Source organism: Oncorhynchus keta, chromosome 19, assembly GCF_023373465.1.
Source record: "Oncorhynchus keta strain PuntledgeMale-10-30-2019 chromosome 19, Oket_V2, whole genome shotgun sequence".
Lineage (NCBI taxonomy): Eukaryota > Metazoa > Chordata > Actinopteri > Salmoniformes > Salmonidae > Oncorhynchus > Oncorhynchus keta.
This window is the reverse complement of record NC_068439.1, coordinates 58,481,417-58,509,041: the sequence shown is the minus strand read 5'-3', so window position 1 is coordinate 58,509,041 and position 27,625 is coordinate 58,481,417. Positions and strand designations below refer to the sequence as shown.

Here is a 27,625-nt window from a genome sequence, read left to right as displayed (position 1 = left end):
CTGTAGCCTCCTCCACATGATTGTGAGCTGGCACACTGGACCACAGTAGCCTTCTCCAACTACAGCTTCCAGCTGCCCACTGGCAGCTATTCTAAATCTTTCTTCAGATTTTCCAGAATGCAAATGATAGATTTTGCATTCGAATGGAGGAAACCCGTTTCCTTGGCAACATGATCACCCATTCAAATCATGCCACTGTATCTGTTGTACAGACTCTACTGAGTACTTTGAATGCTACTTTACAAAGCACTTTTTTTCATTTACAGGCCAATATTCTGAACATACCAGTTTCAACATTGTATTTTTCATTATTGGTCTTAAAATGTTTTTATTTATTTTACATGCCTTTAATTTTTATGAATTATTTATTAAAAGTGAGTCAATGTGTATATTGATTAAATTAGTCTTTTTTTTTTATTAACAACAAATCAATACAGGAAGTACATGTGGGAACACAAGTATATATGAGTAATATACAATGGACAATTAGGCTAGGGGGTACAATATCACATTTCACAAGAACCTTATAATTCTAACAGCTTTTTTGTTTGTAGAGTATTTAATTGTCTTAAAATACAGTTCGATTAATTTTTGTAAGGTAAGAAAATTTGTTTTTTTTTGTTTGTAAATTTACATTTGTGTAAATGAAATTTGGCCAAAAGAATAATAAAATTAATTACATAAAAATGTTTAATCTTATTTATATCGTAGGTAAAGAATCCAAGCAGTACACCTCTCCACAATAGTGTAAGATATTCCTAAATGTGCTCAATTCTAAATCTACTGATGTCTTGACACAGTTTTCTTACATGAATACAATGCCAATAAAGATGCAGCAAAATGAGTCATAAGCCTTCTCAGTGCAGGTTATCTGACGTAAGACAATAGGTTAAACGTCATTGGGTTCAATGTGGGACTTTTATTCTGAAGACGAACCGCCTATTGCCCCTCATCGCTAAAGCTACTCACTTGACGGTGGTCAAGGCACTGACGTCGCGTTTCATTCACACTATTCCACTACTATCTGTTTTTCTAGATTCTACTTTAGCTAGCGTTTTAACCAATAAGTTAACAGTTTGTTTACCTGCCAGAGTTCATTAACGTTATATCTATAGGTACTAGAGGATTTGGTAAGTAGCTAGTTCATTTTAGTTAGCGTTACGCAGCATCTTTGTTGTTGCATGCCAACCAAGGTAGCTTGCTAGCTCTACCTTACAACGTAAGGTTACTAACTTACGTCAGATAGCTAGCTAATCGGCTAGCTAGAGCTAGCTAGGGGCGTTGTGACAAAGCAGCTTGTGATGTAATATTTCCATGCAAGAGTTAAATGTAGCTAGCGAGCTACTAAGCAGTGGGGCAAAATGCATTCGAAATCGTCTCAAAGCTAGGTACTTAGCTAGGTATTTAATTGTCAATACATTACAAGTCATGATGAGAGCAACATTAGCTAGCTAACGTTTGCTAACTACGTTACTTTTAACTTGATTTGAAGCTGTGCATTACATCATCAGTATATTTGTTTAATCAAGAACACACCACTAGGTGTATGCTAGGCCTATATTCTGTTATTCAGTTTTAATATCATAGCTAGCTACTTATTAAACTGTATGCTTAAGCTTTGTCATCCATCAAGCATAACCCTCCAATCTCTATCCAACCATTAACCCCTCAAACCTGACATCCATAAACATTTATAACCCGTTTTTATCCTTAAATCCCTCCAACTTCCCATCATCCATTTATCCCACCCATCTCCCATCAACCTCCACCTATCTAGCGGTGCATTCAGGATGCTGTGAACGTAGTCTGATTAAACAGGCTGTTATACACAGCCTGAAACATATGCCTGCAAAATCGTGTTAATGTCCCTTACAAGACATAGTTTTGAATACAATTACGTTTAAACTTTCTCTACCAATGGTCTGTGCAGTTTGTCCTTCAGCTGCTTGAAAATTCAGACAAAATATCTACTGGAAAGTATTGTTTACCTGACTTTTTAGAGAGCCAGTAGGTACAATGGGGAGAACAAGTATTTGATACACTGCCGATTTTGCAGGTTTTCTACATACAAAGTATCTAGAGGTCTGTAATTTTTATCATAGGTACACTTCAACTGTGAGAGACGGAATCTAAAACAAAAATCCAGAAAATCACATTGTATTATTTTAAAGTAATTAATTAGCATTTTATTGCATGACATAAGTATTTGATACATCAGAAAATCAGAACTTTTGGTACAGAAACCTTTGTTTGCAATTACAGAGATCATACGTTTCCTGTAGTTCTTGACCCCCACTGTATATGGTTGGTTCAGCACCCAGTCAAAGTTAGTATTTTTTCTCTTGTCAATAGTCATCATGTTGGTTGTTTAGCAACAAAACTGAGCCATTTGTAACTATGGGGCAAAACAGATGGGGTTGGCTTAGATTGTTGACAACATGTGAGCTTTATTTAGTCTCCAATTATTGAAAACATAAATACATTTGCACAATGAGCACTTGTCTCTCAAATACACTATATTAACAAAGCTATGTGGACACCCCTTCAAATTAGAGGATTCGGCTATTTCTGCCAAACCCTGTATAAAATCAAGCCCACAGCCATGCAATCTCCAAAGACAAACATTGGCAGTAGAATGGCCTTACTGGAGCTCAGTGATTTTCAACGTGGCACTATAATAGGATGCCACCTTTCCAACAAGTCAGTTTGTCAAATTTCTGCCCTGCTAGAGCTGCAACGTTAAGTGCTGTTATTGTGAAGTGGAAACGTCTAGGAGCGCCACGCAAACTCACAGAACAGGACCGGTCGAGTGTTGAAACGCGTAACGCGTAAAACTCGTCTGTCCTTGGTTGCAACATTCACCAAAATGCCTTTGGAAGCAACGTCTGCACAATAACTGTTAGTCGGGAGCTTCATGAAATTGGTTTCCATGGCCAAGCAGAAGCACACAAGCCTAAGATCACAATGCCAAGATTCGGCTGTAGTGGTGTAAAGGTCGCCGCCATTGGACTCTGGAGCAGTGAATCATACCTCACCATCTGGCAGTTCGACGGATTAATCTGGGTTTGGTGGATGCCAGGAGAACTCTATCTGCCTCAATGCATAGTGCCAACTATAATTTGGTTGAGGAGGAATAATGGTCTGTTTTTCATGGTTCCCTCTAGGCCCCTTAGTTCCAGTGAAGGTAAATCTTAACGCTACAGCATACAATGACATTCTTGACTACTCTGTACTTCCAACTTTGTGGCACAGTTTGGGGAAGGCCCTTTCCTGTTTCAGCATGACAATGTCCCTGTGCACAAAGTAAGGTCCATACAGAAATGGTTTGTCGAGGTCGGTGTGGAAGAATTAGACTGGCCTGCGCAGTTCCCTGACCTCATCCCCATCGAACGTCTTTGGGATGAATTGGAACGCCGGCTGCAAGCCAGGCCTAATTGCCCAACATCAGTGCCCGATCTTACTGATGCTCTTGTTGCTGAATGGAAGCAAGTCCCCGCAGCAATGTTCCAACATCTAGTGGAAAGCCTTCCCAGAAGAGTGGAGGCTATTATGGCAGCAAAGGGGGGACCAACTCAATATTAATGCCCATGATTTTGAAATGAGATGTTCGGCTGGCAGGTGTCCACATACTTTTGGTCATGTAGTGTACATCATTACAGGTTTTGGTTAGCTAGCTAGTGAATTTTAGCCATATTTGCATTGACCTGAAATCAGTCAAGACACCTCAAAACAAGACATGCTATCAATAACAAGATTAATCAAGCCGAGTGGCGCAGCAGTCTAAAGCACTGCATCTCAGTGCTAGAGGCGTCACTCCAGACACCCTGATTCGAATCCAGGTCTATATCACAACCGGCCATGATTGGGAGTCCCATAGGGCGGCGAACACAATTGGCCCAGCGTCGTCCAGGTTTGGCCGGTGTAGGCCGTCATAAGAATTTGTTCTTAACTGACTTGCCTAGTTAAATAATGTTTTTTTTTTTAATATACGATTCCCCACATGGCAGTTTCTTGTCATTCTTGCTGGCCATCCAGAATCACAACATGCTGACTTCTGCCCCTTGGAAGCACACACATCATTTTCGTGATGTTGTCAGCTAACCCATCTATAACTATTGAACCATGCATGCCATGATAATGAAAAAGGTATATTCTGAATCGGGAGGATGGTGAACAATCCAGACTTTTTTTATTTAAAAAATGTATAAATATGAAGAGATTCAGAATATACAATTTTCATTGCCATGACATGCTTGGTTCACTAGCTATTGATGAGAGAAAGTTTAATGTTTGATATTTGGTTCTATAATTAATAGCTTTTGAACCAAGCATGACAAGACAATGAAAATGGTATATTTTGAATCAGGAGAGGATGGAGAACAATCAACCTTTTTCAATCTTCAAAATGTTTTTAAATTCAAAACAAAAAATGTGTGGATTGTTCTCCAGCCTCCCCTGAATCAGAATATACTATTGTCATGGCATGCTTGGTTCAATATCTATTGGCGAGAGGGAAACAAATATCCAATATAAAACTATACAATACTTTCCTGTGAATATTTTGTAAAGAATTTTGGCCAGTTGAAGGGCAAACCGCAAAGACAACCAGAAGAGTAAGTTTAAATGTAATTTTATTCAACATTCTGGCTTGTAAGAAACATTTATATGATTTTGCAGGCATACGTTTCAGGCTGTATATACTGTACCGATTAATTTTGTATTACAGCCTGTTTAATCAGACTGCGTGAACGTGGAATGACAGTGTTCAATTGAATGTTTGATTTACAGACCGTTGTCAGTAGTAAGAGAAGAATGTGATTGTGCTGTGCATTAACATTGCACACACATCAAAACTATTACATGCATGTTAATCGTTAGACAGATGTTTACTGACAAATTTCTGCTCAGCAGTAATTGCCTTCTAGGCAAAGAAGAAATAATGTTTGTGCTACCACAAAAGTAAATCTGGCCTCTGGCCTAGACAGTCATAGGAAAGAAATAGTTACAAACATGATCACTTACATTTTTTTGATTGTTCTGCAAAGGCAACTTAATTGATTAGCACATTTCTCTTGTTGTCATTTTATAGGATAAAGCTACCCAAAAAAAGAAATGGGGGCATTTTTAGACAAGCCAAAGATGGAGAAGTTCAATGCCCACGGAGAAGGAAACGGCCTACGATATGGCCTGAGCAGCATGCAGGGCTGGCGGGTAGAGATGGAGGATACACACACGGCTGTCATTGGCCTGCCCCATGGCCTCAACCCCTGGTCCTTTTTTGCTGTGTATGATGGCCATGCTGGCTCTCAGGTGGCCCGCTACTGCTGCGAGCACTTGCTAGAGCACATCACCAGCAACCCAGATTTCAGGGGTGGGGGTGCAGGACCAGGAGGTGGAGAAGAGGGGGGCAGGGCAATTCTGGACAGACATGGACCCGGGCCATCAGTGGAGAGTGTGAAGAGTGGCATTCGCACTGGCTTCCTGCAGATTGATGAGCAGATGCGAGTTATCTCGGAGCGTAAGCATGGTGCGGACCGCAGCGGCTCTACTGCAGTGGGAGTCATGATCTCACCTCGCCACATGTACTTCATTAATTGTGGCGACTCACGGGCACTCCTCAGCAGGGGAGGCCGGGTCCATTTCTTTACGCTGGATCACAAGCCCAGCAATCCATTGGAAAAGGAGCGCATCCAGAATGCCGGTGGCTCTGTCATGATTCAACGTGTTAATGGCTCGCTAGCTGTGTCTCGGGCCCTTGGTGACTTTGACTATAAATGTGTACATGGCAAGGGCCCCACAGAGCAGCTTGTGTCGCCTGAGCCAGAGGTGTATGAGATTGAAAGATCTGAGGCGGAGGATGAGTTTGTTGTTTTGGCGTGTGATGGCATCTGGGACGTGATGGCCAATGAGGAGCTATGTGACTTTGTGCGTTTACGTCTAGAGGTGACAGAGGACTTGGAGAGAGTGTGCAATGAGATTGTTGACACATGTTTATACAAGGTAAGGTCAGCTAGATAAGATTTTACAATGGAGAGGAGATTTGAATAGTCTACTTAAGTGTGCTTTGCTGTTGAATTGGCTACTACAGCATATTTCCCAGAGATGGAACACTATGGGCCAACTCGAGTCCAAGAGTTTTCCTGGATTTACATGACTTCTTGTCACTTGTATTTGCACTTGAACTGGATAGGCTACTATGATAAGCAGAATATTAGCACTACTGGGTGGAGTGAGGGTTCTGTTCTCTAGCAGTGGGAAGGATGCGCGACACACAGCCCAAATCAGTTGGTGAGCTGTGGGGCAAGCAAGCAATGTGTGTTTGCAGACAGGCAGGCTTCGCTCCGCCTTCGATCAAAAGCTACACATCGCGCAAGCTACTCTTTTGCTTCCCGCAACCACCGGGCACCAGCCTACTATATATCTTTGCCTGGTTAAGAAATACAAACTGTTTTACGAAATTGAAAACAATAGTATTGAGTTTAATAGTAAAACAACAGTCTGTCTCTCTCCTCCCTTGAGTATCGAAAAGTAGACTGTCTTTGAATTTGTTGTCTCACTCTACCCTCCCAATTTCCCACCTGCATACCATAGACAGTTTCTGACAGGACTCCTGTTAGTTTTCCCTCTGCATTAAAAAACACATATATCAGTTGCCGATTACAAAAAAGTAGCTGATAGCATGTTACAATTAATGTAAATAGTAATCTGGTAAATCTAACAGGAGCAATAGCCAATTCTGTTTAGATACCATTCATCCCTTCAAAACATCATTATTGATTTGACATAACTTCAACATTATATAAAAAATGTAATGTGTGTGAGCTTGTGTATGAAGGACGTATTTGTTTCATAAGCTATTGAATATTGCAGGCAATTATGACCATTGGCCAGCAGGAGAAAAATATTTGCATTACTTCAATGCTTTCATGAAAATCTTCCCACCAGCCGGATACTAGTAAGTTCTGGTAGATTTCTTATACCAAATCCGAGCCAAATCAATAGAGGCGCGAATCTAGCAACAGACGAGCATCGAGACAGCAACACGGCAGTACGAGCGAGCAAAAAAACAGCAGTAACCAAAATGCCAAATATGTCTAAAGCACGCCAAATCATTAGTTTAGCTTTCAAAAGTTTTTCAACCGATGGTGCAAAAATTGTGGCGCAATGTCAAATATGTAACAGAAAAATAGAAGAGACCGGAACCACGTCGAACTTCAAAACTCAGAACAAGTCACTCAGACTTGAGCACTTGGACCAGGACTCGAGCACTGGGACTGGGCTTCAGCCATAGGGACTCTTGACTGGACTCGTGACTCAACCATTGGTGACGAAGACTTGGACTCGACTCGGACTTAACCATAGGGACTCGTGACTCAACCATTTGTGACTAAGACTTGGACTTAACCATAGGGACTCGTGACTCAACCATTGGTGACTAAGACTTGGACTCGACTCGGACTTAACCATAGGGACTCGTGACTCAACCATTGGTGACTAAGACTTGGACTCGACTCGGACTTAACCATAGGGACTCGTGACTCAACCATTGGTGACTAAGACTTGGACTCGACTCTGACTTAACCATAGGGACTCGTAACTCGAGCACAGGGGACTTGGGACTCGACTCGAGGTTTAGTGACTAGACTACAAAGCAACTTTGTGATTTGCTGCAGACTGTATTGTTTTTTAGTATACTGAGCAAAAATATAAACGCAACATGGAACAATTTCAAAGAATTTACTGAGTTACGGTTCATATAAGGAAATCAGTCAATTGAAATAAATTCATTACGCCCTAATCTATGTGTTTCACATGACTGGGAATACAGATATGCATCTAAAAAATTGTCCTCACAATGGGCCTCAGGATCTTGTCACAGTATCTCTGTGCATTCAAATTGCCATTGATAAAATGCAATTGTGTTCGTTGTCCATAGTTTATGCCTGCCCATGCCATAACCCCACCTCCACCATGGGGCATGCTGTTCACAACGTTGACATCATCAAACCGCTCACCCACACACCTGGTCTGCGGTTGTGAGGCCAGTTGGACGTACTGCTAAATTCTCTAAAACAATGTTGGAGGCGGCTTATGGTAGGGAAATTAACATTCAATTCTCTGGCAGCTCTGGTGGACATTCCTGCATTCACCATGCCAATTGCACACTCCCTCTACTTGAGACATCTGTGGCATTGTGTTGTGTGATACAACTGCACATTTTAGTGGCCTTTTATTGTCCCCAGCACAAGATGCACTTGTGTAATGATCATACGGTTTAATCAGTTTCTTGATATGCCACACCTATCAGGTGGATGGATTATCTTGGCAAAGAAATGCTCACTAACAGGGATGTAGACAAATTTGTGCACTACATTTGAGAGAAATATGCTTTTTGTGCATATGGAATATTTCTGGAATCTTTTATTTCAGCTCATGAAACATGGGACCAACACTTTACATGTTGCGTTTATATTTTTGTTAAGTGTAAATGGCTCAGTTAAATAATGATTGTAAATCAGCCAGACAGTCAAGCACAGATAGTTAGTGGTACCTCACACAGCTATCAAGATAAATTCAAGTGTTTGCCAGCTTCAATTTCAATACTTGTAAAATCAGATATCAATATAGACGTCCAGCAGCCATACTACCCTGCATCCCACTGCTGTCTTGCTAAGCAGTGTTGGGCCTGGTCAATCATAGGACGGGACCCACTGCTGTTGGAAGTAGTGTTTGCGGGCCCTCCACTCTTCACTAAAGATCCGATGGCATTTGTCGCGAGAGTAGGCGTGTTAACCCTGCTTTCAATCCCAATTCTATGTCCTTTTTTATTTAAATGTGCACTCCTCTCCACACAAATTCAACTTAAACATTGGCCTGACGTTTTGAATGAACTGTTAGAAAATGTAATGTGCTTTATATGTAATATATGCCTTGAATTTATTACGTTCTAGAGTTACTAAGGCCCGCCCCCCTTGCAACCTCGGACAACATTTTCCCAGAAAGCCCAATTCAAGCACTGGTGAAACGGTGCTTCTAATACACAAATAAATTAAACTCAGACTACCCCTTTCTAATCAGGAAAGTCTCTGGTAAGTTGTGGTGGACTGTCATTAAAGTTGCTTCACGGTAACTTAAAAGTATGTTTGTCGTGTAACTTGGCACTGAATGGCTTCACAATTCACTGTAAGCATTCAGTCAAAGCTATAACCACTTTTGGAGCTAACTAGTGCTCTCAAATCGTGTTGTGACGGTGATAGCAGATGGGAGTTGTATTCATAACATTGCTAACTTAGCTAACATTTTGAGAAAACAAGTTACATTACGTGGCTAGCTAACTAGCGTATCAACATGTTGTCAATGAGACCAGCTGAGCTAGCAAATAATGTAACAAATGTATAATTTCAGATTTGAAAACAATACAATACAGGCTCTGCTTTCCAAGAATCACAGTAGCAAGTACTCCTGGTGCACTGTTAAATTATTTAGCAATTCAAACGTACATTTTTGGGGATTTTTGTTTTTGCCATAGCCCTCTGGCTTTCATGCCATCGAAATGTGAGCTTGTCTGAGGTGTCAGTCGTTGCTATCCTTTAGAGAGCTACGGTTGGTTGCCCAAAATTCTGGGGCGGGGCTTGGAGAAAGGGCAATTGAAAGCATTCAAGAGACGTCTTGTGATTTTGTTCACGCTACATACAGTATGTCCATGTAAATCCACTCAAATAAGCATAATTTCAGAGTTTTTACAAAAGCATGTTTTATAGCAAAATGCGTAACTTGCATTTCCTCTGCTCAACTCTCCTCTCTGAACAGGGAAGCCGGGACAACATGAGTGTGGTGCTGGTGTGTTTCCCAGGTGCTCCCAAGATCTCGCAAGAAGCTGTGAAGAGACAGGCAGAGCTGGATAAGTACCTGCAGAGCAGGGTAGAAGGTGGAGCATCTAAAAAGAAATGAGTTATGTTACACATTTCAAAAGAGCGAGACACCGATTGTTGTTGCGTAAACTTATGGTAGTACTTATTACTTACCAAAACAGAAACTAAATATAAAACTACTCACAGAACCCCAATTTTAAGTGTGAAGGCACTTGAGTGTCTTTATAGGCAACATACTTTTTAATATGGTTTATCCTGGACTTAAAATGTCCTCAAGGGAAATTTAGCAAATGTTAACTTTAGAATGCTTAACATATATATATATTATAACATATTCATTGTCAAAATGTATTTTTTCTCACAGCTTTTCCAATGAAGCAAGCTCAATATTGTATCTTCTGGATCTGTTTTTTCAAAACATTTAATCTTGATCAGAATGATACGGATTCTGTAATCCCTTATTTTGCATTCCAGGATCATATAAATCCAACATATTTTTTTGGGCCAGTGTTTCTGAAATAGGTAGGAAAGGACCATTCTGATCTACATATAAAAATGTTAAGAATCTAGATTACCTGTGCTTTGAATATGCGTAAACCATGCCATCTACTGGGCAGGTTATATTACTACATACATGAACAAAGGTTCTCTTTCTTAAATATTTTTTTTTAACCAAATCTGTGTTTTGGATGTACGTTAATGTTTTGAGAAACATGTCCCACCAGCGATTATACTTCCTCATGTTTGTTCAGCAGTTGTAGGGGCATGATAAAACATGAACAAAGGCTCCAAAACACCTAAATACATCCTTTTAAAAGTGACGCCGTATAGTGATGCAGGTCTTTAAATGTTATACACATGCAATTGTGTCATTCCGAAATGTATCCGCAACGTTATATTCCATGTTGTGTGACTCGAGCTATACTTTTCCGTGTGCGCATGTGCGGGCTACACAGAGAAGTATCGCCGGAGAATGTAATGTTGCGCATAGTCACTTTACTGCTTTAATATTGCAGATATATTGTGGTTTCTAGCAATGTAATTGTCTGCATGATTTCCAATCCCCCATATATATTTTTTGTAAATATATACAGTACCTGTCAAAAGTTTGGACACACCTACTCATTCAAGGGTTTTTATTTTTTTGTGCTATTTTCTACATTGTAGAATAATAGTGAAGACATCAAAACTATGAAATAACACATGGAATCATGTACGAACCAAAAAAGTGTTAAACGATTCAAAATCTATTTTATATTCTTCGAAGTAGCCACCCTCTGCCTTGATGACAGCTTTGCACACTCTTGGTATTCTCTCAACCAACTTCATAAGGTAGTCACCTGGAATGCATTTCAATTAACAGGTGTGCCTTGTTTATTTGTGGAATTTCTTTCCTTCTTAATGTGATTGAGCCAGTCAGTTGTGTTGTGACAAGGTAGGGGTGGTGTACAGAAGATAGCCCTATTTGGTAAAAGACCACATTATGGTAAGAACAGCTCAAATAAGTAAAGAGAAGGACTATTGACTCTGACTTTTAAAACACCCAGCAGTGCTATTTGCAGAGTTGGCTCCAATTAAATGTTGCAATTTTTCTGCCATTCCTGAACCTGCAACCAAAAACAAGCTCCATGTGGGCAGTACCAAAAGAAGTAATCTAATGATTATGGATGACTCTTCGCAGCAAAATCTGCAGAGCTGCCATTTGTGTATCCCCCATACATATAACATTCTATTGGTTGCAAAATTGTTGTATAATAATTTACATTGAAAAACTGTTTTTAATCTGGTGTCATTTTGTGTATCAGTTCATAGACCACGTGCCATAGAATCGGTACATAGAAAATCTCCTCCAAGCTATTTTGAAACCTGTATGGCGCAGCTGTCCATGTTTTTTGTCCATAAATTAAACTGATACGCGCTTTTATTTATCAGATTTTTCTTCAGCCAATTTTGGTCTTTAAATGCAGGACTGACAGACAAGTTTTGTACCTTCCTCCCTTTCCAACTTGTCTCCTCCATTTTGGGGGTAATGCTGCAATCAGTTGTTTGTAATTTTGGATAGAGCAGACATTTACATATATTGTTTGTTAACTGCATGTGTGACAACTGCACCAGTCCTATTTATTATATAATTTACAAAGATTATATATATTTTTTCCCCCTATATATATATATATTTGGTGTGTCTTTTCTGGTGGATTAAGCTGAAATTTCAACCATCTTTTTATATTGCTTGTTTTAAAAATAGCATTATTTTGGAGATTTCATTTTCAAATAACCGAAAGTGAGAGGTTGTAATGTGAATGAAGGGAAAAAGGCTGTTATTGAACTCTGGGTGAACTATTTCTTACTTACTGCCCTCTGAATATTCATTATATAAATAGGCCTTTATAATAATAATAATAATAATAATATATGCCATTTAGCTGACGCTTTTATCCAAAGCGACTTACAGTCATGTGTGCATACATTCTACGTATGGGTGGTCCCGGGAATCGAACCCACTACCCTGGCGTTACAAGCGCCATGCTCTACCAACTGAGCCACAGAAGGACCAGATTATTATTATTATTATTATTATAAATAGGCCTTTAATTTTGTCTGGCTTGCCATTCCAAGTAAAGTGGAATGCGTTTTGCTCATATCATTTTAAAAACCAAGTCGTTAGGTGTGGGAGCCTTTGTTCATGTTTTATCATGTCCCTGCATTTGCTGAATGAGCATGAGGAATTATATCGCTGGTGGCGTAAGTTTCTTAATAACAAGTAAATTGCAAAAAAAAGTGTCAGGGTACTTCTATAACATGTCATTTACATCCAAAATACAGATTTGGTGAAAAAAACTAAAGTGATCTTATCCTTTAACAATAATAGAGCCTGCATCACTGAACTTCTGTGACACCTATACTGCGTTCAATTTAACACAATTAAAACATTAAATACAGACAGTAGGCTAAACTTTGGTTTTAAGATGTAAGAATGTTTTACAAACATCCCCATCTTACTTACTGACCTCATAATAAATGTAATGCTGGATGTCATTATGGATGCATGCATTCACATGCTTTTCCCCTCTAGCACATATTCAAAAGTCTCTGTACAGATATTTAATTACACAGGGTATTTACAAATAAATGCAAAAAGTAGCGTATGTACGCATTCTCATGCGCCAAAGGCGTGTCTCAGCTATTTTAAAAGCTGCACGGCTACTCGATGGCAGGGAAATTCTTGAAATCAAATATGGTTCTGTATGGTTTTCCCTGTGGCTATCTATTCTGAAGTCTTAATTTTAGCCTACATGCTGTCATATTATCATGCTATAAATCATAGCATGTCATTTGCGGAAGGTCAATTAAAAATAAACTCCCAGAAGAAAATGCTTACAAAAACATAATTTGGAGCTAGCTTTTTCTTACTATGTAGTTTTGCCATTTTTGACTATCTTCGGGCCAAGTGCTGTTGAACTCAGGCATACATATATGTAGCTATGAACTTTTTAACTCCCTCTTTTAATGTCTGCCCTCTGATGGCCATACATTTGCTCAAATACTTTTAATACAATTGTGCTTTCAGTCTCCAGTAATTCCATTTAAAAGCATGTGCCTTTTAATTCTAAATTAATTGTCCGAATTTCAGTTTGGATAAGTGTAGAGTATACGGTGCCTTCGGAGAGTATTCAGACCTCTGAGTTTTTCCACATTTTGTTACATTACAGCCTTATTCTAAAATTGATTTAAAAAATCTACACACAATACCCCATAATGACAAAGTGAAAACAGGTTTTTAGAAATGTTTGCAAATTCATTAAAAAAACTAAACTCGTATCTTAGTATTCAGACCCTTTGCTCTGAGACTCGAAATTGAGCTCAGGTGCATCCTGTTTCCATGATCATCCTTGGATCCCACTTGTGGTAAATTCAATTGATTGGACATGGTTTGGAAAGGCACGCACCTGTCTATATAAGGTCCCACATTTGACAGTGCATGTCAGAGCAAAAACCATGCCATGAGGTTGATGAAATTGAGACCTGACAATAGCTGTGCAGCAACGCTCCCTTTCCTACGTGACAGAAATAGAGAATATCTGCAGAGAAGCATGGGAGAAACTCCCCAAATACTGGTGTGCCAAGCTTGTTGCGTCATACCCAAGAAGACTCAAGGCCAAAGGTGCTTCAACAAAGTACTGAGTTAAGGGTCTGACTACTAATGTGAATGTGATGTCAGTTTTTTAATCTTTAATGAATTTGCTAAAATCTGTTTTCGCTTTGTCATGGGGTATTGTGTGGAGATTGCTGAGCATTTTGATTTATATAATCCATTTTATAATAAGGATGTAACGAAATGTGGGAAAAGTCCATGGGTCTGAGAACTTTCCATAGGCACTCTATATTAGACCAGAGATTGCTTTAAGTGATTTAATAAATAACAGCAAGCATAAACAAATAGTTGCTTTACTCTTTCAATAGTGGGCCTTCACTTTCTTTGGTGAAGTTGGGCCTTGTTTTAAAATGTCCTTATTAATGATCTAATATTTTGAGCAATAATAATTAGCTTTTTCACTGAATAGCAAACACAATTTATTACTAAAAGGTAACACAACTTGATGTGCCCTGTATTTATATACTTTTTCACATTAAGTTAATTCCATTTTTGCAAATTTAGAACCCTTCCCTGATGAAAGCAAGTTATTATTTCAGATAAAATACAAAATAAATCAAGTTCCCCTAGCGGTTTGAATCGGCACCTCCTGGAGCAAAAATACAAATTCTTGCCTCACATACCACATATGCCAACCATAGAACAAACAAATATTACAATGTCTGAAAGGTTGATCAGAGGTGTTTGGCTGTGTCTTGTCCTATACTTCTTATTAAGACAATGAATTCACTAGTGTGTCATACCTTTGCCTTAGTGTGGAGTAGGCTACCTTGTTCTGCATGCATATGTTTGACTTAGTCATCCATTTTATTTGCACAAGAAGGACAAGTTTGTCAAACACTTTTTTTTCTCTAGGTGATATTTCAAGATGTTGGCAATTAAGCCATTTTTTTTTTTTTACCCAGAGGCAACTCATGGATACCATTTTTATGTCTCTGCATCAAAGTATGTGAGCAGAGTCGTTGGAAATCCCAATCATCGCTCACAAAGTTGGTATTTGCACACTGTGCCAGCACACAATGTCATTTCCCCACTCCGTAAAACAAAATCACTCAGCGCTCACAGAAAAAAAGAAAGATGATTTAGCAAACACCCCATCTACTTTTGTAACTATGTACCATTTGGTTTTGAAGTAGGCTATATTGTAAGAAGCTTCAGCATTTCGATAACATGTCGTAGGCTATTTAACAAGGACCTACCTACCTGATGATAAAAGTGTCTGCTAAATGGCATATATTATTATATTATGATATGCGGCTGCTGTGTAAAAAAAAAAAAAGACTTGCTTTTTCTCTAATCTATTGATGATCAGTTGTAACTGTGGCTCTGTTGTGCTCACATTTTACAGTTGATAGACAACTTTAACACTGTTCCAAACTTACTCTTATTTTTTTTTTAAATAATAGCCTATTTAAACATCTAAATATCTCTGCTGCTGAATGTGCTCATTCCTTATCTTGCTATCAATTACACAGGTAGTGTGTCCTATTTCTTGGTTGAGTCATATCAATATCTCTGCTCATTAGTGGTGGGGTAGGCTTAATAAATACAATAGAATATGTCTTATTAAAAGAACAGTCATAAAGGAAATAAAAAATGCTGGGCAGAGCATGCCCAGAGCTTGTTGATGAGCGGTACCTGAGCATTTTTTTAAATATGCTTCTGCGAAATTATACACACACCGCTACTCGCTCTACTCACATCCTCTGCTCTGCATGCAGTTTGAATGAAGTTGAAGGTAATTTCTGGAGATATTGCAAATTCCAGAAACTTCCTTCAAACTGCATGCAGAGACATACAAATGGTATCCATGAGTTCATCTGACTCTGGGTAAGTAGAAAAAGGTGTAATTGCCAAAATCTTGAATTGTCCCTTTAAAAGATTTTCAACTTTGTGTTTTTAAGATAAATTAAGCAAGCATAATGTGTCACAGAGACTGATGCTATATTTCTACATTGGTATCTGTATGTCTGCTGGTTTGCTTTGAAGTTAAATCAGTGTTTCCCCTATATGCATTCGTGGCCGCCACTGCAAAAAAATAAATACTAGAATATTTAAAAAAAAAAATAATTTTGGGATGCTAGAACATTTTCAGTGTTAACTTAAACGACCAATGCGAGATATGAAGTATGTAGAAAATATAATGGAGCAATATACAGTAATTGTACAAAACATGCTCTTTCCACTGACGAGGCAATTGAGACATGGATTGTGTGTGTGCCATTCAGAGGGTAAATAGGCAAGACAAAATATGTAAGTGCTTTTGAACATGGTATGGTAATAGGTGCCATGTGCACCGGTTTGAGTGTCTCAAGAACTGCAACGCTGCTGGGTTTTTCACGGTTTCCTGTGTGTATTGAGAATGGTCCACCACCCAAAGGACATTCAGCCAACTTGACACAACTGTGGTGAGCATTGGGGTCAACATGGGCCAGCATCCGTGTGGAACACTTTTGACACCTTGTAGAGTCCATGCCCCGATGAATTGGGGATGTTTTGAGGGCAAAAGGGGGTGCAACTCAATATTAGGAAGCGATTCCTAATGTTTTGTAAACTCAGTGTATTTGTTTATGAGATCATCTTTGAGAACTAACAATCACCAAACGTATAACTAGACAGTCAGGAAGAATCTAAAATTCAAATAATGCCATGGAATGGGGCCCCCATTGATTTTCGTATGTTTGAGTCACTCCGATAGCATAAGAACAAATGTGTATAAAACATTTTTATATTTTTAGGAAATTAACTTTAAAACGGTACATTTTCTCTCGGGCCCCATGACAAAATGTGTAGAATTGGTGAAAATGTGTTTTAAAAAAGCTAAATGCTATCTCTGCGGCTAATTGGAGGGCCTCTAAAACCACGCCATTGGCCACGGCCACCACCCGTTAACTTTGCCACCACTGCTGAAAAAAGTCCTAGGGGAAACACTGTGTTGAACTTTTGCATGTCAGGCAACCATAATGAAAAACGTAATTTCCTCTCCAGTTTGACGTCAACTGTGCATCATTTGGCTACTTTACCTTTTGAATGAACGTCTTGGTCCCCAATCTTAAAGTAAAAATTATATATATATTCATGAAGTGTAGTACATTGGCATGCATGGTACCAACTGCACGATTTAACAAAGTTAATAGTTTCAACCTGTTGCAAAGACTGTTTCTATCTTGATAGCGTTTAGTTTTTCCACTGAACACAATAACCCCCACCTGCATGATTTCGTCAAAGTTAATTTACACCCCTATTCTAAAACAAACAGAAATCCATGACCATACAAATGGCATAGGCCTATAGAAATACATTGATGAAGGGGCAGACAAGGGACTTATTCTAACAATACAAAGAAAAATAAGTAAATAGCCTGGGAGCATCTAAAGCTACAGTTTGGGATTTGGAAAGCTGTTTGACGGTTATTTAAATTATTGTTATGTACCCTTTGGTTCTTAAAGAGTATGATGAGCTTAGCACAACTGTCTGTCTTGATCATAACCCAAAATATAAGGTTTTGTTACGACTGACAGGGGGTGTATCTTTGGGATTGGCTCGACCGTGATGTCTTCCACTGGGAGAGGAATTCCCCTGCTGGAATGATATGTTGAGGATGTCAGACATGGGTTGGCTCAACTCGCAGGTAAATTCTTGGAGGATCTGCTATGGCATACCCTCGGAACCTGGGGCTTTGTTGGTTTTGATCACAGTCAGCTTATCATAAAACCTCCCAGGCTTTAGGGATGCTGCAGGGCAGGTAAAAATGGGAGGACTGTCATGTCCAAGAGCAGTTGTAATTGGCTGACCAGTGAGAAACAGATGTTAGTTTCATTCTTTAGGCGATTCTAACTTCTTTGTTTTGGTCATTGTCAGGAAAGCTCATTTTCAGAGAGGCCTTTCATTTCAGGCATGATTTGCAGGGTTCTTGCAGTGGCAGGTCTTGACTTGGCGATGGTCTTCCACAGCTGATAGGCCAAGGTGTCGAGGCAGTTGAGAAAGGCAGTAGTAACGGAGGGAGCGTTGATAGCACAGGGAGGGAGAAGTGTCAGTCACATAGATATACCACCTGGCATTTACAAAGTTGGATACAGATCCTTAATTTATGTTCTCCCTTCACTTTACTCACCAGTTCCTGTTCCCATTCCAGTCCCATATTCAGGTCAGAGCAAGACTCACAGATCAGACTAAGAGGAATGTTGTTTAACTGCCCTGTGTGTTACAAGACTGCAGGTTGACATTGATTGTAATTCCATCAATGATTTAACATTGGCTTACATTTGTGTTGCCAACCTCAGGGGTTCCCAAATCTTTTATTTTAAGTTAACTCATCTTCTTTCAGTATTATTTCTATATTAAGTCGAACTTTGAGCAGCCTCATTAATCAGACTACTTCTGGACTGTACCAGATTGAGCATATATCTTGTCATCTGAATGCATGTATATTGTAGATTAATGATGTTTTGGTTCTGAGCATACCGGCAAAGATTTTTTTATAACTAAACCAAGGTAGACCACAGTACGTCGTTTCAAATGGGAACAAATTAGTCATAGTGGGCAGAACAAGCAAGGAGGTGGGCAGAGCCAAGCATGAGCTAGCGAGATCCTATTGGCGCATTCTAGCATGAATTAGCGTATTTCCGTTAGGGAACGCCTACACTGTGAAGTGCGCGTGTGCAATAACGCAATTCGTCTTGGCACTCCTTCGAGAACACTTTTCATTTTTTATTTTGGCAAAGGGTAAAAGTCTAAAAAACTTTGTCCACTCTGTTCATAGTAGATTCTAGTTTTGGGAACAGAAAACTGCATTGAGATCAAATGTTTCACCGATTAGAAAATTATCAGAATGCCGGACAAAATCCATTTTGTTCCATCTTCTCCCACTGCCTGCCACTGGGCTTCCTCTCACTAAGCGGATGCTTCACATTTATACATCTGGTGAAATATCTGTCTCATAGTTTCATCTGTGATACTGGTGCATGGAAAATGCCGGACATTACTCAAAACTCTCATAAGAGAAGCATAAGAAAGAGTTGACACACAATGCTCCATTTAACTTAAAGGGATAGTTTGCCCAAATTACAAAATTATATAGGTTTCCTTAACCTGTGATCAGTCTATGGACAAGGTTCGACAGCTATCCATGCTTTAGTTTTGTTTACCTGGCCACTGTTTCCAAATGCTAACTTTTGAGCATTTGTGGCACAAATCCAATGTAAGTCAATGGTACCAATATTTTGCCTGACGACTAAATCAGAATTCTTCAGCTGCCTTATCATTTGCTGCATACTTCAGTCTGAGACTGCCATCTTTGACGTCGTTTGTGGTGATGTCTAAATGAGGAGTGTTGTTAAAAATAAATCGGTGATTGGATCATCTCTAACCGATCAGAGTATGACACATTTTCAAAACTCTGCTTTACCCACGTGTGTTCTGGCTCTGTCGCAGCCCATTGGTTCTTGGGACCATGATCATTGAGCTATTAGTGTTTATCCCATTTTGCAAATGTAGCATTGAAGCTGGCCAGTGTTTTTTGGAGATCTGTGGTGTAAATGGATTGGTTGCTCTTGGAAGCTGTCATATCAATGTTTTATCCTATGTACCAACTAGCACAATGATGGTGCCACATTCCCAAGGTTTCTATCTAGTGCGTAGCAAGGGGATTGTTGTTATGACTGCAATTAGGCCTACCTCATTTAGAACATGGCTAGCTGCATATTGGCCTATACATGCCTCTGAGCAATAACTCATTGAATTTCATGTAATGTATTTATTAATATAATTTATGTATCCTGCATTCACACTCATAGTAGACTGTCCATGCACTCAGTTACACAAAATATATACATTTATTTTTTAAAGCACGACTAATGCAAAGAAAGAAATTGATTAGGCTATTTTCTTTGTTATTATTGTTGTCTTAAATAAAACTGTCTTGATTGGTACGCTTCTACTGCAGCATTGTTCAGGGTTAGTTTCACCAAAATTACACATTTGTATGATTTCTTTACACTTCTCTAGGCTGTTGTCGATCGACCCAAACAGTTTTTATACTGTATGTGCACTCTGCAACATTTTGTCATTGTGAATAATAATAAGAGATTTATTTTTCCCTTCTTGTTTGGAGTGGTGGAAAAACACAGGCTCCACAGTAGTAGGCCTACTACACAAATAACAGAGGACATACATGAAATATAACAGCCACGTCTCTGAGTAGGACTAGTGATCTACGATCACTTATGCCTTTCAGATCACCTCTCCTACTCTTTATAAGGGATCTGTTATTCATTTTTGAATAAGAAATGCAGAAAACAGATTAATACTCTTTCCTTATAATAATCCAAAATAAAATGAGTTATTCCTGACCAGCCACTAGCACATAAGTAAGCATTTCTTTTTTATTTACAATCAAGTTATTTTATTATTTTACTTGACATAAAGTGCTATGTGCCAGTAGACTTTAAAAAAAACTTTTTTTTTTACATCATAGACTTTTTAGGAGTATTATTTAAATGTATGTAATAATATAATATTTGGGTTTAGTATATCATATATAATGTACTTCAGACATCTGTTTTTCATAAGAATTTGCTTAAATGCAGTTTCTACCTGATTTCATTCTCCTCCAATCAAATCTCTGTTAGCAATACTTCCAGTTAGGTCGTGTTTGATACAGCAATTGGATGCGTTTTGGTTAAATAGTTTTTGTTGAATAATGCTTTACCTAGGAAAAGCAGTAGTTTTTTGGAAATTCTAAAACGCTAGTCAAGAGGTTGCTGAAACAAACTAAATACCCAACTATGTATTTAAATCTGTCTGGGTCAATAAACAACAGCCTAAAAGTAAGTGAACAAACCCATTAATGGTTCTGTGTCATGAACTCTTTTTAGCACTAAAGGAAATAGGCACTGTCTTTTCATTGAACATGCATAACATTTGTAAGATGAAGGAATACATGTATTTGAAAAGACTTCCCCCTGCCATCTATACAGACTGTGTTGTCTATAGCTTTAAATGTAAGATGGTGATGTTTTCAGAAAGCTCATTCCAGGGTCTTAAAAGTTAGTTTGAAGGATTTATTTGAACTTGTATATCCAAATATCAGAAATGTAGACAAATGTGATGTCATTTTTAGATGTTTGCTATGATTGAAATAAAGTTATTTACTGAACATTCTGAGATCAAATATAGCGCTGGTCGTGTCCATGTTGTCTTTGTTGTAAAATATACATTTCCAATTTACAGAGATTAGGGGAGGTTACACATTTTTTTTCAAGAAACGGAATATTCCTTTAAGCTTGGTCAGGTACGGTATTTCATCTGTGGATGGCGTATCATGTCACCCTGGCACTGTGAGTCTTAGCCGAGGGAAGTAGTGGTGCTGCAGCATCCCCTGATAACCACTACCAACCCAAAACATCTTCCCGGGGCCATGCTGTGAGGATCTGGCTAACCATCCTAACTGAGCTGCAGGAGAAAATATAAACTGCTCAGGGATGTCAGCGTGGCTGTGTTTTGCCTGCATTTTAACAGGCAGCCCAATTCAGAAATGTTTTCCACTAACTGGTCTTTTGACCAATCACATCAGCTCTTTTCACATCAAGTCTTTTTCAGAGCTGGTCAGATGGGTCAAAAGAAAGAAATATCAGAATTGGGTTGCTTGTCTAAGGCAGCCAATTTAACTCATTGTAAAGGGTTTAAACACTGTTTCCCAAGCTTGTTCAATGAACCATAAACAATTAATGAACATGCACCTGTGGAAAGGTTATTAAGACACTAACAGCTTACAGATGGTAGGCAATTAAGGTTACAGTTATGAAAACTTAGGACACTAAAGAGGCCTTTCTACTGACTCTGAAAAACACCAAAAGAAAGATGCCCAGGGTCCCTGCTCATCTGTGTGAACGTGCCTTAGGCATGCTGCAAGGAGGCATGAGGACTGCACATGTGGCCAGGGCAATAAATTGCAATGTCTGTACTGTGAGACGCCTAAGACAGCGCTACAGGGAGACAGGATGGACAGCTGATTGTCCTCGCAGTGGCAGACCACGTGTAACAACACCTGCACAGGATCAGTAAATTCGAACATCACACCTGGGGGACAGGTACAGGATGGCAACAACAGCTTGAGTTACACCAGGAACGCACAATCCCTCCATCAGTGCTCAAACTGTCTGCAATAGGCTGAGAGAGACTTGACTGAGGGCTTGTAGGCCTGTTGTCTGGTGAGGACCTGCCTTACATCGCCAGAAACAACATCGCCTATGGGCACAAACCCACTGTCACTGGACCAGACAGGACTGGCAAAAAGTGCTCTTCACTGACGAGTTGCGGTTTTGTCTCACCAGAGGTGATGGTCAAATTTGCGTTTATCGTCGAAGGAATGAGCTTTACACCGAGGCCTGTACTCTGGTGCGGGATCGATTTGGAGGTGGAGGGTCTGTCATGGTCTGTGGCGGTGTGTCACAGCATCATCGGACTGAGCTTGTTGTCATTGCAGGCAATCTCAACACTGTGTGTTACAGGGAAGACATCCTCCTCTCTCATGTTGTACCCTTCCTGCAAGCTCACCATGACATGACCCTCCAGCATGACAATGCCACGAGCCATACTGCTTGTTCTGTGCATGATTTCCTGCAAGACAGGAATATCAGTGTTCTGCCATGGCCAGCGAAGAGCACGGATCCCAATCTTATTGAACACGTCTGGGGCCTGTTGGATCGGAGGGTGAGGGCTAGGGCCATTCCCCCCAGAAACGTCCAGGAACTTGTAGGTGCCTTGGTGGAAGAGTGGGGTAACATCTCACAGCAAGGACAAGCAAATCTGGTGCAGTCCATGAGGAGGCGATGTACTGCAGCTGGTGGCCAAACCAGATACTGACTGTTACTTTGGATTTTGACCCCACCTTTGTTCAGAGACACATTATTCAATTTGTTAGTCACATGTCTGTGGAACTTGTTCAGTTCGTCTGTTGTTGAATCTTATGTTCATACAAATATTTACAAATGTTAAGTTTGCTGAAAATAAACGCAGTTAACAGTGATAGGGCGTTTCTTTTTTTGCTGAGTTTATGTGGAACTAATACATGCCTTTGCTGAATTATTTTTTACAGTTAGCAACCCATTAAGAGACGCCACCCTGTTTGCTTTTTGCTCATGGCCTAGGGTGGAATATTCAATTAAACTGATGCGCTCTTCCGTGTTCTGCAGAACAAAGTGATGGATATGGGTCTCTGCCTTACCTGCATCAGCGACACTATGAAAAGCACTGGAACGGCAGCGACAAGACTTTATTACACTAAAATATGCATGCAACATGTAAAGTGTTGGTTCCATGTTTCGTGAGCTGAAATAAAAAATCCCATAAATGTTCCAACATCCCTTTTAGTGAGCATTTCTCCTATGCCAAGATAATCCATCCACAGGTGTGGCATATCAAGAAGCTGATTAAACCGCATGATCATGACACAGGTGCACCTTTTGCTGGGGACAATAAAAGGCTGCTTTAAAATGTGCAGTTTTGTCACACAACACAATGCCACAGATGTCTCAAGCTTAATTGTATTTATTTATTTAACCTTTAACTAGGTAAGTCAGTTAGGAACAAATTCTTATTTACAATGACGGCCTGGCAAAAGGCCAGCGGGGACAGGGGCGGGGATAAAAAATAAATAAAAACAATATAGGACAAAACACACATTACGATAAGCAAGACAACACTACATAAAGGGAGAGCTAAGAACAACATAGCAAGGCAGCAACACATGAGAACACAGCATGGTAGCAACACAGCATGACAATAACATTGAAGCAACAAAACATGACAGCATCATAACATGGTTCATACATTATTGGGCACAGGCACACAGAGTTGTGCTTTGGGGACCTTTAACAGAATGTGACTGGCAGAATGGGTGTTGTGTGTGGGCTGCAGTAGATATCTCAGATAGGGGGGAGTAAGGCCTAAGAGGGTTTTATAAATAAGCATCAACCAGTGGGTCTTGCGGCAGTGATGACCAGTTTACAGAGGAGTATAGAGTGTAGTGATGTGTCCTATAAGGAGCATTGGTGGCAAATCTGATGGCCGAATGGTAAAGAACATCTAGCCGCTCAAGAGCGCCCTTACCTGCCGATCTATAAATTATGTCTCCGTAATCTAGCATGGGTAGGATGGTCATCTGAATCAGGGTTAGTTTGGCAGTTGGGGGTGAAAGGAGCGATTACGATACAGGAAAAGAAGTCTATATTTAACCTTAGCCTGCAGCTTTGATATGTGCTGAGAGAAGGACAGTGTACCATCTAGCCATACTCCCAAGTACATGTATTAGGTGACTACCTCAAGCTCTAAACCCTCAGAGGTAGTAATCCCACCTGTGGGGAGAGGTGCATTCTTCTTACCAAATCACATGACCTTTGTTTTGGAGGTGTTCAGAACAAGGTTAAAGGCAGAGAAAGCTTGTTGGACACTAAGAAAGCTTTGTTGTAGAGGATTTAACACAAAATCCAGGGAGGGGCCAGCTGAGTATAAGACTATCATTTGCATATACATAGATGAGAGAGCTTCCTACTGCCTTGGCTATGTTGTTGATGTAAATTGAGGAGAGCGTAGGGCCTAGGATTGAGTCTTGGGGTACTCCCTTGGTGATAGGCAGTGGCTGAGACAGCAGATTTTCTGACTTTATACACTGCACTCTTTGAGAGAGGTAGTTAGCAAACCAGGCCAAAGACCCCTCAGAGACACTAATACTCCTTAGCCGACCCAAAAGAATGGAATGGTCTACTGTATCAAAAGCTTTGGCCAAGTCAATAAAAATAGCACAAGTTTGCTTAGATTAAAGGGCAATGGTTACATCATTGAGAACCTTTAAGGTTGCAGTGACACATCCATAACCTGAGCGGAAACCAGATTGCATACCAGAGAGAATACTATAGACATCAAGAAATCCAGTCAGGTTTTCCAACACTTTTGATAAACAGGGCAAAATAGAAATAGGCCTATAACAGTTAGGATCACCTTGCTCTCCCCCTTTAAATAAAGGACGAACCGTGGCTGCCTTCCAAGCAATGGGAACCTCCCCAAAGAGGAGAGAGAGGTTAAAAAGGTCAGAGATAAGCAATGATATGGGCAGCAACCTTAAAGAAGAAAGGGTCTAAACCATCTGACCCAGACGTTTTTTTGGGGGTCAAGTTTAAGGAGCTCCTTTAGCACCTCGGACTCAGTGGCCGCCTGCAGGGAGAAGCTGTGTTGCGGGGCAGGGGAAAAAGAGGGAGGAGCATCAGGGCTAGTTGCATTAGACGGGGAGATGAGGAAGTGTTGGATGGGCAAGGAGTCATGGCTGAGCCTATAGGAATCCTGATTTAATGAAGTGGTGATTAAAGAGCTCAGCCATGTGCTTCTTATCAGTAACAACCACATCGTCAACATTAAGGGATATTGGCAGCTGTGAGGAAGAGGGTTTATTGTCCAGGTCTTTGACTGTTTTCCAGAACGTATTGGGCTTAGACCCACAGAGAGAGAACTGCTCCTTAAATTAACTATCTTTGGCCTTCCAGATAGCCTGAGTGCACTTATTCCAGTCAGCCTGAGTATGCGTGTGCCGAGCCTTTCGCCAAATGCAATTCTTGATGGGAGCGTGTTTGTTAACAAGGATTGTTCATTAAAGTTTTTTAGCAAGCTTCTATGACAAATCAGGACAGGTTGTTTCACTGAGCAGCCATTTTGAACACAGGCTGCAAAACAGTGATCACTAAGGTCATTACAGAAAACACCAGACTGATACCTATCAGGATTATTTGTGAGGATAACATCGAGGAGAGTAGCCTTCTCTGGGTGTTTGGAGTCATTCGTTGTGGGATTGGTAATAATTTGAGAAAGATTTAGGGAGTCCCATTGCTTTAGGACTTGGTCAGTTGGTTTAAGCATGTCCCAGTTTAGGTCACCTAGCAGGACAAATTCAGACTTAGTGTAAGGGGCCAGGAGAGAGCTTAGGGCAGGTAGGGTACAGGCCGGTGCTGATGGAGGACGATAGCACCCAGCAACAGTCAACAAAGAGCTATTTGAAAGTTGAATGCTTAAAACCAACAAATCAAATTGTTTGGGGACAGACTTGGTGGAGACAACTGAGCACTGAAGGTGATCCTTGGTGAAGATTGCCACTCCCCCACCTTTGGAAGACTTTCTTGCCAAAAAAGGTTATAACTAGAAAGGTTAACATCAGTATTCAAAACACTCTTCCTTAACCACATCTCAGTAATGACAAACACATCTGGATTGGAGCTGTGAACCCACACTTTCAATTGATCAATTTTAGGTAATAAGCTTCTAGTGTTAACGTGCAGAAAACCCAGGCTTTTACAAGAGCAGAAATCAGTGAAGCAGATATCAGAGCACAAGTCAGAATTGGGGCTAGCAACAGTAGATGGGCCAGGGTGTACATGCACATTTACAGATATCCTCAGCAGTAATACAATAAAGACATGGCAGAGGACAGGGAGAGCTCTGCAGTGCTGATTTATGACATCTGAACGTGCATCAGATGGCAACAAGATCATATTGTACAGCAACTTCATCAGGTAACATGAATACAAAACCGGCGAGAGGTGGTTAGAATAGGATGGGAGGCCAAAAGTCTGTGTAACCAAGAGATTCTCGAGTGTTGGAACAAACATAGTCTGTCTCACTGTTGGGTCAACAAGAAAGTTCATAGTCAACAAAGCATGCAGAAAGCATGCAGGAGTCATATGGCAAAATGCACAAGAAACATTTTTAATATAAAATGACTTGGGGCTAGCCATTGTAAGTTCAGAGTTACTCGCCCCAACAGTGCCTGTGTCCTGGAGGCGAGTGAAAGCTCGGGAGAGAGGTGGGGAGTGTGGTGGGGGTACCTGTGCCAGACGGGGAGACAGTCCAGGGCAGATGGTGAACAGATCACCAGGTGGAATCCAAGCAGCAGCACAAGAGGCAACGGGAGTAGGTGTCACACACACTTGGAAGAAGCTTTTATTTCTGGAGGCAGATTTCTTGTAGAAAATGCCAGTGGATGGTCTCTGAACAGCGGGAGGGGACTTGAAAGGCCTCTGGATTTGGATGGGGCAGGCTGCGAGAGACTCCTAGCACTTGTTGGGCCCAAAGGCCTCTACACCTCTTACTTCACACCTCAGTACTAATTTAAGTTGTATCTTGTCTGTTCAAGCCAACTTGGAAGTCTTAACTCAGCATTCGGGCCCCATAAAGTAAAATATATCATTGTAATGTACTTTATTTTTCATTTTTCTTCTTCTTGGCTTTCAAAATAACATCAGACCAAACACTACCCACTCAGTTCCAGGTTGGATGGTGTCCTCAGGAGTGTGCAGGGATGTCCACCAGAGCTGTTGTCAGAGAATTGAATGTTAATTTCTCTACCATAAGCTGCCGCCAACGTCGTTTTAGAGAATTTGGCAGTATGTCCAGCTGGCCTCACAACCGCAGACCACGTGTAACCACGCCAGCCCAGGACCTCCACATCCGGCTTCTTCACCTGTCGGATCTTCTGAGGGAGGGTGCTGAGGAGTATTTCTGTCCAAAATAAAGCCCTTTCGTGGGGAAAAACAAATTCTGATTGGCTGGGCCT

At 40.3% G+C, this 27,625-nt stretch overlaps 2 protein-coding genes across 2 annotated transcripts in view; both read left to right on the top strand.

The window, feature by feature from the left end:
* The window catches only part of LOC118397791 (snRNA-activating protein complex subunit 1-like), a 246,241-nt gene that overhangs the window by 182,671 nt on the left and 35,945 nt on the right, over positions 1 to 27,625 (top strand). The gene's annotated exons all lie outside the window — the stretch shown is intronic.
* ppm1ab (protein phosphatase, Mg2+/Mn2+ dependent, 1Ab) lies at positions 955 to 23,358 on the top strand. The gene is made up of 4 exons (XM_035794025.2): positions 955 to 1,130; positions 5,090 to 6,000; positions 9,811 to 9,928; positions 23,223 to 23,358. The coding sequence occupies exons 2-4, from the start codon at positions 5,113 to 5,115 to the stop codon at positions 23,312 to 23,314; spliced, it is 1,098 nt and encodes a 365-aa protein (XP_035649918.2). The 5' UTR covers positions 955 to 1,130; positions 5,090 to 5,112; the 3' UTR covers positions 23,315 to 23,358.